Raw genomic sequence first — 20,233 nt, forward strand, 5'->3', positions numbered from 1 at the left:
AAATAACATGAGAGATGCCGCTGGTGGAAACTCGGCTGGTCATGGGTGGAGCACAGGGGAGAGGGCCTCGGGTAACGTCCTGAGACCGTTCATATGACTTTGGAGGGACAGAGCATCGCAAAAGTGGCGGCGCCCCCGATTTTGTCACGAACGGGGATTCTCCTGCTGATTACCGAACGTGATTTTGGCGTCGGACACCGGAGAATCCCGCCCATGGTCTTTCACTTTCAGCTTGAAGTTTATGGTAAACGTCAGGAAACTACGTTCTATATCTCGCAATCTCTTATGGCATGCCACTGGGAGATCTATTTTAATGTAATCAGTGAAAGTGAAAGCAGCCGTAGTCTTAGAAGACCATGGGCTGCCCTTCCATTTGAGAAAGAGCTGACTGGTGTTGATTTAAGCTGTGTGTCACCACACCTCAGGCAAGGTGCAAGGTTGAGAAAACTTCACGGAAACCTCAGTCGGTACGAGAATTGAACCCACGCTGTTGGCGTCTCTCCGGATCATGAATCAGTCGCCCAGCCAACTGAGCTAACCAAACCCTTGTAATCAGTATCCTTATTGAAACAATGCAGTGATCTAAGTATGGAATTTTTAATCACAAAAATGCTTCCTATTCACTCTTGGATTTATAGCCCAAGAATAAATTCAACCTTTATCAATTTTCTTAGTGCAGAGTACACAAAATATGGTCAGGCTAGCTATTACCTGATGTCTCAGGCCATCAGATTTTCTAAGTAAAACCATAATTGTGCAAATTTTCTGTGTTCCTTTTTAATTTTTTGGAAGAATGATTGAGTAGGTTGCGATACAAATATTTGGTATTTGACAATTTATATTTCCATTTTATAAAAATCCTGTTCCAAGCATAACACTTGTTGCCAAATTACAGTGTTTATCTACTTATCAAGGCTATTAGTAAATTTTTCCATGATTTGTACAAGATATGAAGAAATGTATTAGGTTGAGTTGTCCTTGGTGCTGAATCACACTTTTCATCTCCAAGGAAAATAGCTTTTTAGCTTGGGAGCAAAATATATAGATATAAATCTTTCCTGTTAAGTAGATAGGATTGTTTCTCTGCAATTTTGTGACCACTGCATGACAATTTTGAACATTATGTTTTCTGCCCATACGCCGAGCTGACGGTAGCGTTTGGAATTTGATTTATTGACCTTAGGTGCCTCTGTTGTTGATCAGTTTTTATTCTTGTTTAGCAAGAGAGGGGCTAATTACAAAAGTGTCAGAAGATTTTAGTCTTTCATATCATAAGTCTGTTGAGTGACAAAAAAGCATCTTAACTGAAAATGACAATCAAGGCTTTTTTGTATGCAAGTGATACACCTACAGCACCATGATAGAATAATTCATTTTCAGCCAAATCTGATCTTCTAAAGACATTTCTTGATAAGATCTGCAATTTTTCATCTCTTATGCCAAGGCAGATATGTCACAAGCTGTTGCAAATGATAAAATTCTTTACCTTTAGCTGTCCAATTTTGAAGATTTATCCATTTTTTTTAAAGGAAATAGAGAGTTTCTTTTGCTATTTCTTGCAAGGCCTAATCACTTACAAAAATGCTGATATTTTATGTATAGTCTATATGTCATACTCAAGACTAGTTTCAGAGAATTGGCCGAGTAAAAGTTTGCAACATTCTTGTCACATCATGATAGCTGGTTGACTGTTGTAGGTTTGTGCTTCTGCATTCATTTGCATATATATTGACACTCTGACAAACTTATTTTTATAATAATGTACAAAAGCCAAACACTGTAGATACTGAAAATCTGAAATAAAAGCTGAAAATGTTCGAAATGCTGAACAGGTCAGGCAGCACCTGTGAAGAGAGAAACACAGTTAATGTTTCGGATTGATGACCAATCATCAGAACACTGATCAATGGATGATATCATCTTGGATATTTTAGTAAATTTGTTTCTTTTTTTCACACTTTTCACTTTTTTCCCTCCCTTCCCCCCCCTGTGTATTTCCATGTAGTGCTTATAAGGAAAGTTAAACCCGTTTTTAAAATTGAATGAACAAATGAATTCTGAGAAAACCTCTGAAAGAGCAGGACATTGGAACACATGAGATGTTTTTCCCCTTTTCTGACAAATTATGAAATAATCAGACACAGCACTAAAGTTTTTCCTCTGGAGCCAATAATTTTCAATAAGCATGGCTGCAGGCTTACTAATAAATCGGCTGATAAAGTTTTTTTTAACCTTTTCCATTATGTTTTTTTATCAATAGAAATATTGTAATAAAAAACCAGTTACTATTAAAAAGTCTTTTAAAATTCGGATTAAAATGGTCATCCAAGTCTCAAATTTGTAATTATTTTTTTCTTGCCCCCTCTTTAAATATTCTTTGTATGCATTTACACATATGGATGTCATGGACAGTAGTTCAATTTGATAAATACCTTCAGATGAAATGAGTAACTCACTAATAGCAAATTATCATTTTTACAAGTAACATTTATCACTTCCAATACATTTATTGATGAAAAATAAACTGACAGTATGCAGCCTTCATGAAATCATGTTAAATGTTTTAACCCCCCAGTAAAATGCATCTCGAATTGGGAATGACCAGGAGTGAGTGGAAAGGGTGGCTGGAATCTTGTGCTGCTATTGGCAGCAGGAAACTAGGTGGGTGGATGGACATACTTAATTATGTGGAAAGTAAATGTCAACTTCCCAACAGTAGGATGAAAACAGGGAACTAAGGTTTCAGCAGATTGAAGGCAAATTCAGCTTTCTAACTAGGGTTTCAAATCTGTTTGACCATGTTCCTGGATATTTCATCACTGCTGTCTTCAACCACCCACCCCTACACTCCTCCATTGGTCAGCCGACACAACAAATCACACAGTTCACTTCCTTCTAAACCAATTGGATAGTGAGTAGACTCTTTGTACATGGAAACATACTAATTAGGAGCAGGAGTAGGCTGTTGAAAACAGAGTGTGGACTGAATTGGTTGAGGAGTTAGGATTTTGGTGAGTCAGAGAGTATTGTGAAAGGGGTGTTCCTTTTTTTTTCTACCTTGTTCACCCTCCAGCATTTCTTATGTTGGTGCAATAGAAGAAGCTGATTAGTGAGTAACTGGTAAGCTATTCTACTTATAATAAATAATTTGTAAAGTTAAGGGATGACAGGGTAGCTTAGCTGAATAAAATGTGCCACCTGTGTATATGAAAAGTCATGGATACACCATGTGTCCAAAAAAGCACAAGTGAAAAAGCTTTAGTACTGGATTTTGGAACTCGAGCAGCAACTGGACTCTCTATGGTGCATCTACGAGGCAGGGAACTATGCGGGATCGCATGTTTAGGAGGTGATCACACTGCAGAATGACAGCGTACAGGGAGAGAAGAAATGGGTGACCAGCAGGCAGTTGAAGAGAAGCAGGATTCCCTGAGTTGATCCTGCTTGCTAACCGGTTTCCATTTTGGATACTGTTGAGACAATGTTTCCTGAGTGGAGTGCAGCATGAGCCAATTCTGAAGCATCACAGGTGGCGCAGCTGCACAGGCGAGGAGAATGAAGTTGGAAGGGCAATAGTGATAGAGGATTCACTAGTTAGATGAAATGTTGCTAGGGTCAAGGATGTCACAGAGCGACTGCAGGATATTCCCCAGGAGGAGGATGAACAGTCAGGAGTTGTGATCCACATGGGCCAGAAGAGGGATGAAGCCCTGAAAGCAGGTTTTAGGGAATTAGGGAAAAAAATGTAAAAGCAGGACTTCAAAATCTGTAATCGCGAGATTGCTCAGTGTTATGTGCTCGTAAGTATAGGAATAGGAGAACTGAGTGATTAAACATATGGTTGAAGAATTGGTGTAGGAAGGAGGGGATTAGAATTCTGAGGCGTTAAGACTAGTTATGGCACAAGTGGAACCTGTAAGATGGACACGTTGCACTTCAGCAGGTTCAGGACTATTCCTCGTAGGGAGATTTGCTGGTGCTGTTGGGGAGGGTTTAAACTAGATTAGGAGGAAGATGAGAGGGAGGTCAGATTGGAGGGAAGAAAAACTGGTAACAAAGTAGAAAAGTCGTAAATTACATCAGAAAACCGATGAAACAAAAGCAAGCATCAACGAGGATCAGAATGCGGAACAATGTAAAAAAAAAAACAAAGTTAAGGGCCCTCTATCTGAATCTGTGCAGCATTCACCACAAGTTAGATCATTTGATGGTGCAAATAGAGATGATTAGGTATGATTTAATTGCCATTACAGAGATGTGGTTACAGGGTGACCCAGATGGGAACTGAATATTCCGGGTTATTCGTCATTTTCGAAGGATAAGGAAAATGAAGTGTTAAGTACTGCTATTAAGGGTTAATATCAGTACATTGGTGGGAGGGTCTTCGATCGAAGGATCAAGATGTAGAATCAGTTTGGGCGGAACAACATGCACAGCAAACATTGATGGGAGTTGTTTATTAGCCACCAAACTGTGGTGGAAATGTGGGATATGGTATAAATCAGGAAATTAGAGCTGCATGTAACATGGATAACACACAGTAATAAAGGGTGACTTCAATTTACATATAAACTGGGTAAACCTAATTAGCACTATTGCTGTGGAGGATGAATTCCTGGAGTGTTTCAGGAGCAGTACATTGAAGAACCGACTCTGGATCAGGCTATTTTAGATTCAGCATTATGTAATGAGAAAGGGCTAATTAATCGATAGATTTCTGGATGCTGATGACATCAAGGGATATGGGTAGATGATCAGTTTGAATGGTGGAGCAGGCTTGACGGGCCAAATGGCCTATTCGTGCTCCTATTTCCAAAGTTCCTATTTAGCTGTTCAAGCCTGCGCCATTATTCCATAAGATTATGGCTGATTTGATTTTGACCTCAACTCTACATTCCTCCTACCCTCTATAACCTTTGACTCCCTTGTTAGTCCAGAATCTTGCTACCTCTGCCTGAGTATTCAATCACCCTGTCTCAATTTTTTCTCTGGGAAAGGGAGTTCCATAAAAGCATGACTGTCTGAGCAAATACATTTTTTCTTGTCTTCATCTTAACTGGGCGAACCTTATTTTTAAATTGTGCTTCTCTAATGTTCTTCCTCACCTCCCCCCAGAACCTTCTATATTCCTCTTGGTTCTCAAATGTATTTTCGACTTGATATCTGTCAGAAGCAGATTTTTTTCTTCTTCATTATCTTAATTTCTATCTCCCTTTTCAGTCATGAATCTTTGTATTTGTTTGTCTGACCGTTCCTTTTTAAGGGAATATATCTTGCTCAGACCATTTCTTGTTTGAAAGCAACCCAGTATTCAGCTATGATTTTTCCTGCAAACCTTTCCTTCCAGTCTAATTGGCCCAGTACTATTCTTGTCCCATTGAAATTGCTTCTACCCCAGTTAATTATTCTTTGGTTGGTTATTTTTCTTTCCTGTCATCATCCTCGTCCTTGCAATACAATGATCATTGCCCCCTAAATGTTGCCCCTTGATTTACTTGGCCCAGTAACCAGGTCCAACAGTGCATCCTTTGTTGTTGGACTGACCACATCTTACTGTAGAAAACTGTCCTGAACTGATGAAATCTACCCTTTGGTTAAGTGTAGTCTCATATACACCTAACTCAGTAGAAATTTGTGCTACACGTCTCGGGTGCGAAATATAATCTTTATTGGGTGTCTGTTGATTATAATTGAGAGTTTGAATCTTCCTTGTGGTTACAAATCAAATATTCTCAAGAAAGCCCCTGCCAGCAGAAGACTTTTAAGAGATATAATTAAACTTAGTAGCTTACAAACAACTTAGGAAAACAGCTTGCGCAGAGTTAGAGTGGAAATATAAAATAAAGACAGTAGATAGTCAAGCATATAGTACAGAGTGATTCCGGAATGGAAAATGGCTGCCCGGATCTCTATTTTTAAGGAATTTTTTTATCAATCTGAGTCAATCTGTTTCTACCCCTGTAACATGCTGATTGGTTTGGATGAGTTTCCAATACATTTGATTCAATGATTGGGTTGTCAGTCTTCAATGTGCAACATTATTTTGTTGAACTTTAAAGTTAATATTAATGTTGCATGTGGAATTCTTAAATGTGTATTGGAATGCAAACTCTGCTCTTATCATTGAACTGGTATGTGCTGAAATCTGCAATTCCTTTAATTTGAACAATGGAGAGTTCATATGAACTATAATGTCAATTTGACCCTCAGTAGAAATGTTGTATTTGCTTCTAATTCGACTGCAAATGTTTCAAATGCTGTGCTTTTATTTCTGCAAGCTATGTGCTTTTGCAAACTGAGGTTATGTTTGATCATTTTTGCAGTGCTATTGATGGGATACATTTTAAAATGATTTTTGAACTGGGCTTTAATATTTATAACAAAATGGCTAATTAATGATCCTTTTACCTATCAGAAATAGCAGGTTTCCTTCATGAACACAATCGGAACTTTTGCCCCTCTCCGCATATGATAAATGTAAGAAATTGGGATACATATTGTATTCTGTGATTCTATGATTATATGTATCTGGTGCAGTAATGCCTTTAAATGCCTGGATTAGGATGTGTACGTTTATGCAGCGGTAACATTTTTAAAGAATCGTGGTTAGAAAAACATCCAGACCATGTGGATGCAAAAGGTGCAATTAAGATGTCATAAAAGTATGCTCATCCTTGTTTCCAACCTGTATATGTTTACAAAGAGAAGCCCAATGAGTTTTGTTATGATTTCTGGGGATTTCCTGGGGAGCAGATAATTAGAAACACTGGGCGGGATTCTCTGTTTCTGTGACAAAGTGTTGACGCCTGCGCAGAATTCATGGACTTCAATGACAGCAAAACTGGCGCTACATCTGGACCGATTCAGCTACTATTAAGGGGCAGCGCTGTGCCACGTGGAACACAATCGATTCCGATGAGAAACAGTGCTGAATTCGCCGGTTTCGAGATCGACACTCTGGAAGCTGACAAACTGCAGCTGTATATACACACTTCACTCCCCACACACTGCATCCTAGCCAACAAGGTGACAGCAAGACGCGCAGTCCTACGCTTCATGAATGCCAAGCTGGAGACCCTCCTGGAGGCGGTGGAGGAGGGGCAGATGGCCCTGTACCCTGGCCCGGGAAAGAGGCTGCCAGCCTCCGCCATTCGCCATGCCTGGGCGCAGATGACAGAGGCAGTGAGCGCCGTGGGCAACCCCGTCCGGACCAGCCAGCAGTGCCGAAAAAACTGCACGACCTCTTCAGGGCAGCTAGGGTGAGTAGGCAGCACTGTGCCCGGCACCAAAACCCCTCCTACACACCCGTAACTCTAACACCCCGGATGCGGCCGAGCCCCCACCCTGCACCTCATGCCAGCATCCATACTGGCCGCCATGGCCAGGTTCCCTTGCCACTGAGACCACTAGCTACCCACCCCTGGTCTGTATGCATCGGACTATCTAACAATGTCACCCCCATCCCAGAGAAGACAACCCACAATCGCCGGGAGTGGAACACTGCAGCACCTAGGACTCAACCCCCCCCCTACTCTCCTGTCACTGGTGCATCTGGTGGCCAGCGGGCAGAACAGGGTAGCACCATGCCACCTGGGACACCTGATCGGCAGCCGAGCCCATTCAGGCCCGGGCACCCCAGAAGACGATCACCAACAGGGACCCAGATCGCAGGGCAGGAATCACAGCAGGACTCCACCCCTCCTCCTGCTGCGGATCAACCCAAAAGACCAGAAGGTTAGACACTATTTAAATTGGCATGGGTGCAGGGCACAGTTTAGTTATAGGGGCTAGGGCACAAATCTGAATATACGTTGGCACATTAAACACCTGTTGACGCTGTTACAACCTGTCTCAGTGCTCTGTCAGATGGGCATGAGGGGTCAGATGGATGCGAGAGCGGTAGGGGAAATGGGCAGATGTTGGGGGGTAGAATAGGTGGACGTTGTCTGTAGCCTGGGCTCCCCCCACCCCCCGACTGACTCCGCCCCCAGGAATTTGATGGCACCGCGTGATGGAATGGCCACCTTGCATGCATGCATCACCTAGGTGGACGGTGGAAAGCGCTACTATGGGCATGAGTCAGACATTGTCAAATGATGTGGAGCAGCAGAGCTCATCGCAGAGTGAGTTGTCATCATCTTCCAATCCTCCATCCCATGAACCAGACCTGTGGTGTTGCTGCCAGCCCAGGGCTCACACCACGTAGTGCGGCAGGTATGTATCACAGAAGGGGTTTCAGACTAGGGGGTGGGCGGGGGGCGTGCGGGGGAGGTGTGTGGCGGTGGAATGCGGTGTCCAATCCCCTGGCCAGTCCGTCCCTCCCTGGTTGGTGAACCTGGAGGCATTTGGAGAGTCCCGTGTGCGTTGGCCTGCCGCACATGTCATGCGGCCTTCCATGCCTGCCTGGGCTCCATGTCATGCCCATCCTCCCCTCCCCCGTATCATCCTCGTTGGACGAGGACTGGGGTTCATTCTCCTCCTCCAGCACGTCGGCCCTCTGCTATGCGATGTTGTGGAGGATGCACCAGGCCACCACGATGCGGGCGACCCTCTCAGCATCATACTGAAGGGCCCCTCCTGAGAGGTACAGGCACCTGAACAGGAACTTCAGGAGGCCGAAGCACCTCATGCCCATGATTGCTGTATGGGCATCGTTCTAGCGGATCTCCGCGTCAGTCTTTGGCCTCCGGATAGGTGTCATCAGCCACCATCGCAGTGGGTAATCCTTGTCGGCCAGGAACCAAGTCCCCAGCTTGGGGGTGGGGGCGGGGGGGGCGTCTTAAACATGTCAAGAATTGTCGAGTGAGCAAGGATGGTGTCTTCACACTGCCTGGGTCTCGGGCGCGGGCGTATATGGTGCGCAGCTGATGGTCACATATCAGCTGCACGTTCATCAAGTGGAACCCCTTTCGGATTGTGTAGAGCAGCCAGTCATCTGCAGGTGCCTGTAGGGGGGCATGCATTCCTTTGATCACCCCCTGAACCCGGGGCACCCCATTGATGGCGGCGAACCCTGCTGCTCGGGCATCCTGCTGGGCTCGGTCCACATTGAAGTAGATGTATTGTGCTGCCTGGGTCAATAGAGCCTCCGTGATGATGCGGATCCACCTGCGTACCAATGTCTGTGTGATCCCAGACATGTCTCCACTCGGCACCTCGAAGGACCGTGTGGCGTAAAGGTTCAGGATGGCAGTCACCTTGACAGCCACCGGGAACAGGTGTCCTCCCCATACCCCTGCTGTGCCAGGTGCGCCATGATCTGGCAGATATGTCGCACTGTCTCCTTGCTCAGCCGGAGTCTTCAGTGGCATGTCTGATCCGGCAGGTCCTCGAATGACAGGTGCTGCCGGTACCCACGAGGCCTCATATGGTGCCTCCTTTGCAGCTCCTCCTCCTCGGCCTGGGCAGCTGCCTCCTGTTCTTCTGGGGCACCCTCTGCTGCTGCACGCTTTGTTGCACACTCCTCGAGCAGCTCCAGCTCATGCAGCTGCAGGACAGCCCCCAGGGCTATGGCGACTGGCAGGAAGGCCACAATTGCTGGTTGAATTCCAATATCCATTGTCTGCAGGGGGTGAAAGGCCAACATGTTAACATGGTGCGTACCACTGTGCCTAACCAGGTCCAACAGGCTACATGGTGACTCCCGTTCTCTCCGCCCCCGTATGCCCCATTATTGCACCCCTGGCCCCGTCATTGCCCGGCACCGTGGGTGCCTCAGGCCCTGGCGCCTGTTCCTGATGCCTGAGGTACCATCAGCTAACACTGCCCTTGCCAGCGGTAAACTCTGCGGCCCACGCCTGGCACCCCTGTAGGGGCTATAGTGAGCTTTGCCCTGGGTGGTCTGCCTGAGGGTGGCTACTGGGTGGGGGGGTGGTATGGAAAACAGTTAGGTGCGGGGGTGGGGGTTCCCATATGGCCGGCGTCACTCAGCAGAACCAGTGGCCATGGTGGGTGGTCAGTGGGGTGTACAGCAAGATGGCTGCCTTGCAGGCCGTGGCAATGGCGGTCCCTGCCTGGGCACCGCCCCAGTCTGGTGGGGGGGGGGGGGCAACCCGGCTACTCGGCCTGTTCCCCCATCACCCCCCTCCCCACTCCCTGGGCTCTGGCAGGGTCCCCCTGCCCCAGCTAGCCCGGCCAATGTCCGGCCCGGCAGCCCACAGTCGCGCCTCTCCATGTCCTACCTCCGCTTTCTCCCTCATCAGCCACGGCATCGGTTTAATGATTTTTAAAAGCACAAGTGAACCGTGCTGTCAGGGACTCAGGCCATTGGAGGCTGAGAATCTTGGAGGCCCCGGAGAATACTGGGCTGGGCTCGCTATTGACATGCAAACGGTGGTTACTATATGTGCGTTCCAGACTGCACTGGAGCCTCTGTCGACGTGACAGAGAATTGCGATTTGACGTCAAATTGGCATCTGCCGCTATTTTGCCGTTGGGTAGGGTCCAATCGCGTTTCGTGATTTCGGTGTCAGCCAATGGAGAAATCCGCCCATTGTGTTTACACTTAATCAAATAGGTTGTGGGATGTGAGTGGAGCAGCCAGAGTTTGAGTTTTAGGTTCTGGAAGCTGGAAGCTGAAAAACAGCTTTTGCAAATGGCTGTCAGGTTAACCAGTAGACTGACACAGACAAGAGTTTTCGGCTGTTTCCTGACAGGATCTCTCTCCCTTCAAGCAATTTTTCAAAAGCACTCTCCATCCAAACATTGGCAAGTAATCTTGATGTTTCCTAGCTCTATTTGAAAGTGATTTTTGACCTGTGATGGGTTTTGCTTGATTGGTGATAAAGAAAGAATCAGTTAGATGTTAGTGTTTCTTTTTATTGTTGAGCATTGTTTAACTGGTAATTGTAAGCTATATTTCTGTGATGTTAAGGTAGTTTCATACTGTGTTCATAATGTTTGTTTTGATATACCGTCTTCCAATATTTGCTTGAAATTACTTTTGGAGCGAAGTATCCTTTCCTCACAATTTTACAAATTAAAAAAACGTATTGGGGTTCCTGTCCAGTATCCAAGAAAATGTTGTAATGTTTCGGAATCGTAATATCGCCCTTTACACTACCACTGTCCAAGTCTACATTTGGGGATTAAACTCCCCCATTTTAACTACTCAATAATGTTTGTATGTTTGTGTAATTCCTTGCAGTTTTGTTCTTCTACATCCTTCTCACTAGTTGGCGGTCTATAGATTACATTGATCAATGTAATTGCAACGTTTTTGTTTTGAACCCTCTGGGACATCCTCTTCATCCAGCACTGCAAGGCTCTCCTTAATCACCCTCCTCCTTTCATTTCCTATCTTTTCAGCAAACCTTGTACCCGGAATATGTACACCCACGCCTGCCCTTCCTTGAGCCAGGTCTTTGTTATCACCACAACATCATATTTCCACAATATAATCTGCGCCTGTAACTCCCTAATATTATTTACTATACCCCATGCATTCACATACATGCACAGTAACTCTGACCTAGAAATCATTACTTTCTCCCTTACTCCCACTTCATCTATTAACTTACCATTCTCTATACTAGTGCAATCTGTCCCTCCCAGCATTTTGTACATTTTAGTATTCCTCTCTAATATTTCCTCTTGGTTTCCACACCCCTACTGAGTTAGTTTAAAGCCCTCCCGATGTACTGCAAAGCTCCACGCAAGGTGAAACCCGCTGTCTTGTACAGGTGCCATCTGCCGCAGAGCCAGTCCCAGTATCGCAGGAATCTAATGCCATCTCCCCGACATATATATTTTCCAACCACACATTCATCTGATTTAACCTCCTATTTCTGTAATTACTTGTACATGACACTGGGAGTAATCCGATAATTACCACATTTGCGGTCCTGTTTGCTAAATTTCTACCTAGCCTCCTAAATTCTGATTGCAGGATCCCATCCCCCTTACTACCTAAGTCACTGGTACCAATGTGGACCGCAACCTCTGTCTGTTCACTCTCACCCAGAAGAATGTCCTGCAGCCGCTCTGCGATAGAAACTAGAACATACAATGCAGAAGGAGGCCATTCGGCCCATCGAGTCTGCACCGACCCACTTAAGCCCTCACTTCCACCCTATCCCTGTAACCCAATAACCCCTCCTAACCTTTTTGGTCACTACCAGTGACCCAGCGGGGAATCGAACCTGGGACCCTGGCGCTGTGAAGCCACAGTGCTATCCACTTGTGCTGCCCGCTGTGCTACCTTGCTGCCCGTGATATCCCTGACCTTGGCACCAGGGAGACAACATATCAAGGTTCCTAAGCTGTAATGTTCCAGTGAAGCACAATGCAAACTGGAGGAACAACATCTCATAGAACCATAGAATTTACAATGCAGAAGGAGGCCATTCGGCCCATCGAGTCTGTACCGGCCCTTACAACGAGCATCCTACTCAAGCCCACATCTCGACCCTATCCCCGTAACCCAGTAACCTCCACTTTAACATTTTTGGACACTAAGGGCAATTTAGCATGGCCAATCCACCCAACTCGCACATCTTTGGATTGTGGGAGGAAACCGGAGCACTCAGAGGAAATCCACGCAGACGCGGGGAGAACGTGCAGACTCAGCACTCTGGTTAGGCACGCTACAGCCTTCCAGTCTCAACATTGAATTCAACAACTTCAGATGATTAGCTCTGTCCCACCTCGACCCCTTTGTTTTCATTCCATTTCATTTTAACTGTCTTTTACATTTTCTTTCTTTCTTGTCTTTCTCTCTCTCTCTCTCTATTATATATTGGCCTTTCGCACTTTTTATTCTCTCTGTGGACTACCATAGCACTCTTTTTTCCCTTGGTTTCTGTGGCTATTAGCGCTCTTTTCCCTTGGTTTCTGTGGCTATGAGTTCATCTTTCATTCCCTCACCCCACAGTATAAATATCTCCCACTTTCGATGTCTTTTAGCTTTGACAAAGGGTCATCTGGACTCGAAACATTAGCTCTTTCTCTCCCTACAGATGCTGCCAGACCTGCTGAGATTTTCCAGCATTTTCTCTTTTGGTTTCAGATTCCAGCGTCCGCAATAATTTGCTTTTATCCATTATTTTGGACAACATATCACCCTGGAGTCACATCTATGACCAAAGAAATGTCTGTCTGTTCCTCTACCAAATTAACTATCACTATTGCTCTTTCCTCCATCTTCCCTCTTCCTGTACAGCTGAGCTGCTTGTGGTGCCACAAACCTGGCACCGACTGCACTCATAGAATAAAGAACATACAGTGCAGAAGGAGGCCATTCAGCCATCGAGTCTGCACCGACCCACTTAAGCCCTCACTTCCACCCTATCCTCATATTCCAATAACCCCTCCTAACATTTTTGGACACTAAGGCCAATCCACCTAACCTGCACGTCTTTGGACTATGGGAAGAAACCGGAGCACCCGGAGGAAACACGCAGACATGGGAAGAACGTGCAGACTCCGCACAGACAGTGACCCAGCGGGGAATCGAACCTGGGGCCCTGGCGCTGTAAACCACAGTGCTATCCACTCGTGCTAACGTGCTCCCCCACTCATCTGAGGAACTAGTGTCCACACCAGGGGCGGAATTCTCCGCAATCGGCGCGATGTCCACCGACAAAAACGGTGCGAATCAGTCCGGCATCGCGCCGCCCCAAAGGTGCGGAATCCTCCGCATCTTGAGCGGCCGAGCCCTAGCCTTGAGGGGCTAGGCCCGCGCCGGACTGATTTCCGCCCGGCAGCTGGCGGGAAAGGCCTTTGGCGCCCCGCCAGCTGGCGCAAAACTGACTTCGCCGGGCGGCGAATGCGCGGGAGCGTCAGCGGCCGCTCACGGCATCCCCGCGCATGCCCAGTGGAGGGGGTCTCTTCCGCCTCCGCCATGGTGGAGACCATGGCGAAGGCTGAAGGAAAAGAGTGCCCCCACGGCACAGGCCCGCCCGCGGATCGGTGGGCCCCGATCGCGGGCCAGGCCACCGTGGGGGCACCCCCCGGGGCCAGGTCGCCCCACGCCCCCCCCCCCCAGGACCCCGGAGCCCGCCCGCGCCGCCGTGTCCCGCCAGTAAGGGAGGTGGTTTAATCCACGCCGGCGGGACAGACATTCCAGCAGCGGGACTTCGGCCCATCCGGGCCGGAGAATCGCCGGGGGGGGGCCCCGCCAACCGGTGCGGCGCAATTCCCGCCCCCGCCGAATATCCGGTGCCTGAGAATTCGGCAACCGGCGGGGGCGGGATTCACGCCAGCCCCCGGCGATTCTCCGACCCGGCGGGGGGTCGGAGAATTCCGCCCCCGATTCCAGAGTGGAAAGTCGATTAATGAGAGCGACTCAATTCCTGTCCCACCTGCCTAATTTTCTTGGGCTATCTGGTGGTCACCCATTTGCTCTTTGCCTCCCGGCCCTTAAGCCACGGTGTGCCCACCTCTCTGAAAGCACTAACGACGTAGCTCTCAGCCTCAAGGGTACGTCACAGCGACCCCAGCTGCTCGAACTCCAAAACTCAGAACTGGCAGCACTTCCTGCACATATGGCCATCTAGGACACCGGGTGTCCATGACTTTGCACACATTGCAGGAAACGCATTCCTCTCGACTCAGCTGCTCTATCATGTCTTAACCTTACTTCCCTGACGTTAGCTTTATTCTACTTTGGATTACTCATATTACTTATTACATTGGCCCTAACTTATTCCAAGCCCCTATCCCTTTCACTGAGCACTTACTGACCAATCAACTTATGAGTTTCCAATGGCATTACAGTTGCTTTTTTTCTGCCCCACTGCTGCCTCATAGCAGCTGAAATGGTGCAGTGGTGTGCCCCTCAGCTTCTGACTGTTTCCCACTGGTCCACGCTCACTCTGGCCGTACTGCAATGCCTGGGCTTTATTTACAGGCACTCCTCAACTCAGGACTTTCTCCTGCCAGTCCTCACCCACTCAGGACCGAATTCAAAAAATACTTTTGGCCATCCGGCCTAATATCTTCTTATTTGGCTCAGTGTGAGACTTTGTTTAATAATGCTTCTTTGATATGCCTTGGAATGTGTTACTATATTAAAAGCATTATAAACAACTACAAGTTATCGTTGTATTGACCAAAAGTCAGAACAATAAATTTTTTTTTTTCATAGGAAACCTTGGTCGTGTAGACTACATCTCAGAATTTGAATATGATCTGTTTATCAGACCAGACACTTGCAATCCTCGTTTCAGAGTTTGGTTTGACTTTACCGTGGAAAATATGAAGGAATATCAGGTCAGTACTTATTTGTAAGTCCTGAAGAATCAACGTTGCGGTTTTTTTCTCAGTTCGAAACTTTCATTCAAATTCTATTGCATACCTATTTTGGAATGTAAATATTCTTAACTGAAAAATTGGAATTAACTGGACCTTCCTGAATACATTTTCCTGCAGTTTTTGGGAGGCCAGTGAACCATATAGTTGATTTATATTATAGGCTATTTTTACATTTCTCACTATTTTAGCACAGTGACAAATCTATTATGTCTTAGTTCCCAGAAGTTCAAATTATGAAAATTTTAGACAGAAAATGCTGACCTTCGAATGTATTTCACAGGCCATGTGCTGCAGACTGATACTGTTGCTTGGAATGTGAGTGATGTGGCATTCTGAATATACATATGCATAACAGTATAGTTCCTAACTCTTTACTAATAGTGTAACAATATAACAAAATTATAATTTTTGTTCTTTCCATCACAAATTTAATTAATTACTCACTGTGTGAATAATAAATCTTTCTTTTCATGTAGTGTCCTCATTGTCCGGGGGTTACAGATCATGGTTTATGCTTCTTACTTTGTAAAATTTGGATGTGCATTTATTTTTTATTGCTTTTATGTAGTTGGCTGAGTTTACATTATGATATTAAGACAGTATTGATAAATAAAAATAATAAACTCTAGTATCGTTCATGATGTGGTGGAGGATATTTCACTTCATTCTCTGTTTTGCACTGTGATGGAGTCACCACAAATCAACTGAAGGCGCCAGGAGAACATTAATGGGGAGCGAGCGGTCAAGGCTTGGCCAGAGGCAGTGGTTGCGGCGCTCTGTAGTGGCCCCTGCCCATGGCTCGACGGGCAATAGTTAGAGATGATTTTACAAGGGGGGGGGAGAGAGAGACGGTGAGTTTGGAGTTTCAGGCGATCACATGACCTAGGCTGTGGGATGCATAACAGGCCCAAGCACCCTCACGCAGTGCGAAAAGGAGCCCGCGTGACCAGGTATGCTGGAGAAGAGACTGAACATGATGGCTGGAACTGGAGATAACAGAAAATATGGTTAGTGTCGCAGTTTCATTTATTTTAAAGGAACTGATTGACCAGCAACATACAGTGCACACTGACATTACTAGGGCTCAGATAAAGGCAATTCATGTGCATCTACACCATTAAGGCTATCGTAAACAGAGCTGAGGAGGTTCTGTTGAAGTGTACAGCAGAGTGGTTAGCACTACTGCCTCACAGCGTCAGGTACCTGGGTTTGAGTCTTGCCTTGAGTGACTGTGGAATTTGCATGTTCTCCCCATGTCTGCGTGGGTTTCCTCTGGGTGCTCCTGTTTCCTCCCACAGTCCAAAGATATGCAGGATAGGGTGGATTAGCCATGCTAAGCTGCCCCTTAATGTCCAAGGATGTGCAAGTTAGGTGGATTGGTCATGATCAATGTACGGGGCTAGGGCAGGGGAATGGGCCTTGGTAGAATGCTCTTTTGGATGGTCGGTGAAGACTCAATGGGCCGAAAGGATTCTATGTACCATTTTAATGAAGACTGGGCGGATGGAACTCAGGTTGAAGAGGAGCGGCTGTCAGATGAGAATCGGTGCATAAATTTGAAGAAAAAGAGGTGGAAATCTACTTCAGGGAGATCAGTGTTTTAAAGACTTTGTGGTTGGAATTAGTGCCATACATGCTGAGTGGCCTGTTCATTAAATCAGTGAGATTTATCTTTTGTATCTGCTATTTAAAGTGCAATTTATAGTTTTTATTGACCACAATTTGTCTGTTAATTCATGTGTAATTTAAGTTGATTTTGGTTTCACTGTTAAAGTAGAAGTTATAAAAAGTTAAGTTATAGAATCTTCTCCATTGGTTTTCTTGTAGGATTGTTTGGTAAATTCTGTTATTTTGTTTTGTTGAGCTCCTTAGGGATCTTAATAGCACACAGGGCCACTGATTTTCTCTGACTGAATAGGTCAAATAATAGTTGTATGATATGGTATCATAGAATTATAGAATTTACAGTACAGAAGGAGGCCATTCGGCCCATCAAGTCTGCACCGGCCCTCGGAAAGAGCATCCCACTTAAGCCCACACCTCCACCCTATCCCCATAACCCAGTAACCCCACCCAAACTTATTGGACACTCAGGGCAATTTATCATGGCCAATCCACCCAACCTGCACATCTTTGGACTGTGGGAGGAAACCGGAGCACCCGAAGGAAACCCATGCAGACACAGGGAGGACGTGCAGACTCCGTACAGACAGTGACCCAAGCCGGGATTCGAACCTAGGACCCTGGAGCTGTGAAGCAACTCTGCTAACCACTGTGCTACCGTGCTGCCCATTTTTTTTCTTTAAAGACAATGAGTTGCCTTTCCTGAACTGAGGGTTATTGCAGGACTCTCTGGCTGTGATTATCGCTGATTATCCATCTCTGGAATATCACAGGCTTTTTACAGTATGTTCAGGATCAAATTCTGTAATACCTGTTTTTATGGGGGAACTATACACAAATTACTTTAAAGATTTTATGTTCCTTTTGATGCGCAATCAATTACTCTCAAGACAAGGTGAGTCATAACTAATAGGCTTTAATCTGCTAGAATTATTCCCCAGCAGCTTTGATGCAGAAAGTGAAGGCTGCTGGGATGGCATTGGTTCTTATACTCCGCCTCTCAGGGCGGAGCTATGTACATCGGCCAATGGTAGACTCCTGGGTCTAGCCAATGGTCATCCATCTCTCAGGTACCGCAATACCTGGTATTACCACATTCACCCCCTGTTAAAAAAGAATCCGGCGGGGTGGTGGCCAGCATTAATGTCGCCTTTCGCATGGTAGGACCAGGTATTGAGGTGCCGTGATGTCGCGGGTAATAGCAAAGTGTTCATGGTGCAGCAATCAGCCGATCGGGTGGCCTGGTCGTCCTTCTGGAGCGTCTAGGCTTCGGTGGTGATCCTGATGAGGGTCCCGGTGGTTGCGATTCCGGGAACGTGGTGTCGTCCTCCCAGGCAGCTTCGTCACCCCTAGGCGGCGCTGTTGGGGCAAAAAGTGGGCAGGACGGGGGGGGGGGGGGGGGGGGGGGGCTTGTAGGGGGAGTCGGTGCTGTTTCGGGCCAAGGCAGGGGCGATGGGAGTACTGACCCTCCGGTCAGGTGTTGCGGGGAGGATGGGGGGGTGGGGGCACTGGTGCGGGGGCACGTGGGGCTCCTGCGGGCGCCAGGTCCCGAAGGGAGACCGTGTCTTGGCGGCCGTCTGGGAACACTACATCGGCGTACTGGGGGTTGGCGTGCAGCAGGTGGACCCTCTCGACCAACGGGTCCGACTTGTGCGCCCTCACATGTTTCCGAAGCAGGATGGGTCCGGGTGTCGCTAGCCAGGTTGGGAGCGAGGTCCCAGAGGAGGACTTCCTGGGGAAAACAAGGGGACATTCATGAGGTGTCTGATTTGTGGTAGTACAGAGCAGCGACCGGATGGAATGCAGGGCGACATGGAGGACTTCCTGCCAGCGGGAGACTGTGAGATTCCTGGACCGTATGGCCAGCAGGACAGTCTTCCAGACCGTGCAGTTCTCCCTCTCAACCTGCCCGTTTCCCCGGGGGTTGTAACTGGTCGTCCTGCTCGAGGCAATGCACTTGCTGAGCAGGAATTGACGCAGTTCATCACTCATGAAGGAGGACCCCCTATCACTGTGAATGTATGCGGGGAAACCGAACAGTGTAAAGATACCCTGGAGGGCCTTGATGACGGTGGTTGTGGTCATGTCCGGGCAGGGGACGGCGAATGAGAACCGGGAGTACTCGTCAATCACGTTCAGGAAGTATGTGTTGCGGTCGGTGGAGGGGAGGGGGCCTTTGAAATCCATGCTGAGGCGTTCAAAGGGACGGGAAGCCTTTATCAGATGCGCTCTCTCTGGCCGGTAGAAGTGCGGTTTGCACTCCGCGCAGATTTGGCAGTCCCTGGTGACGGACCTGACCTCCTCGATGGAGTAGGGCAGGTTGCGGGTCTTGATGAAATGACAGAGACGATTGACCCCCGGGTGGCAGAGGTGCTCGTGGAGGGCCCGGAGTCGGTCCACTTGTGTGGTGGCACAAGTGCCGCGGGACAGGGCATCAGGAGGCTCGTTCAGCTTCCCGGGACGGTACAAGATCTCGTAATTGTAGGTGGAGAGTTCGATCCTCCACCGCAAGATCTTGTCGTTCTTAATCTTGCCCCGCTGCGCATTATCGAACATGAAGGCAACCGACCATCGGTCCGTGAGGAGAGTGAATCTCCTGCCGGCCAGGTAATGCCTCCAGTGTCGCACAGCTTCTACTACTGTTCTGAGAGTCTTGCAGATTTTGACTTTCAAAAGCCGCAGCACTTAACTTGTCACATACTAAACTAAATACACCATGGTGCTAAATGGCAGGAAGGACCTATCATCGGGGTTTTAAAGGGGTCAAAAAGGACTTACAGGTTAGTTGTTGGTTTATCATTTAAGCCTGCTGCTTGATATTGGACACCTTCAGTGTGTTTCATCATTCTGGGAAGTACACTTTGTATGTACAGAGGAAAGTTTTGTGAGACTCGCACTCACGTTATTTAGCACAGGAAAAAAAATGTTACAGCCTTGCGTGGTTTCAAATATCTAGCTTTGGGATGGAGGATCGAAGGGGAAAACAAATAAGACCACAAAATAAAATCAACTGTGGAATAGGAAGAGGGCACTGAACAGAGGGCACAGAGGACCTTTAGAAGTGTTCCTAAATTCTCTCTGTAGATATCGTGATCAAATGTATGTTTTGAGATTTGCAGTATCCATAGAGGACATTTAGGGAATGCTTCTCCAATGTTAACTTTACCCAGGACCAGTGTTTGAAATGCCTTCACTTAAATCAAAAAGTCATCACCAAGCTACTTTGCCTGCTACAGTAGGTAAAGCTTTGTTAACCAGGACAGCTCAGCTCTAGAGATGTCTAAACATGGACAAGGGATCTGATTTCTAGAGGACAGGTGAGAGTGGCATCAAGGCAGCATTTAACCAAGTGTGACAT

General features: G+C 46.9%; 1 protein-coding gene across 1 annotated transcript in view; it reads left to right on the forward strand.

Annotated features, from left to right (window-relative positions):
- Positions 1–20,233, forward strand: part of agbl4 (AGBL carboxypeptidase 4) — a 1,365,393-nt gene that overhangs the window by 100,684 nt on the left and 1,244,476 nt on the right. The window contains exon 3 of the mRNA XM_072510915.1: positions 15,086–15,210. Coding sequence (XP_072367016.1) covers positions 15,086–15,210 — 125 coding nt within the window. The remainder of the gene's footprint in view (positions 1–15,085; positions 15,211–20,233) is intronic.

The sequence above is a fragment of the Scyliorhinus torazame genome, chromosome 7 (genome assembly GCF_047496885.1).
Source record: "Scyliorhinus torazame isolate Kashiwa2021f chromosome 7, sScyTor2.1, whole genome shotgun sequence".
Classification (NCBI taxonomy): Eukaryota; Metazoa; Chordata; class Chondrichthyes; order Carcharhiniformes; family Scyliorhinidae; genus Scyliorhinus; species Scyliorhinus torazame.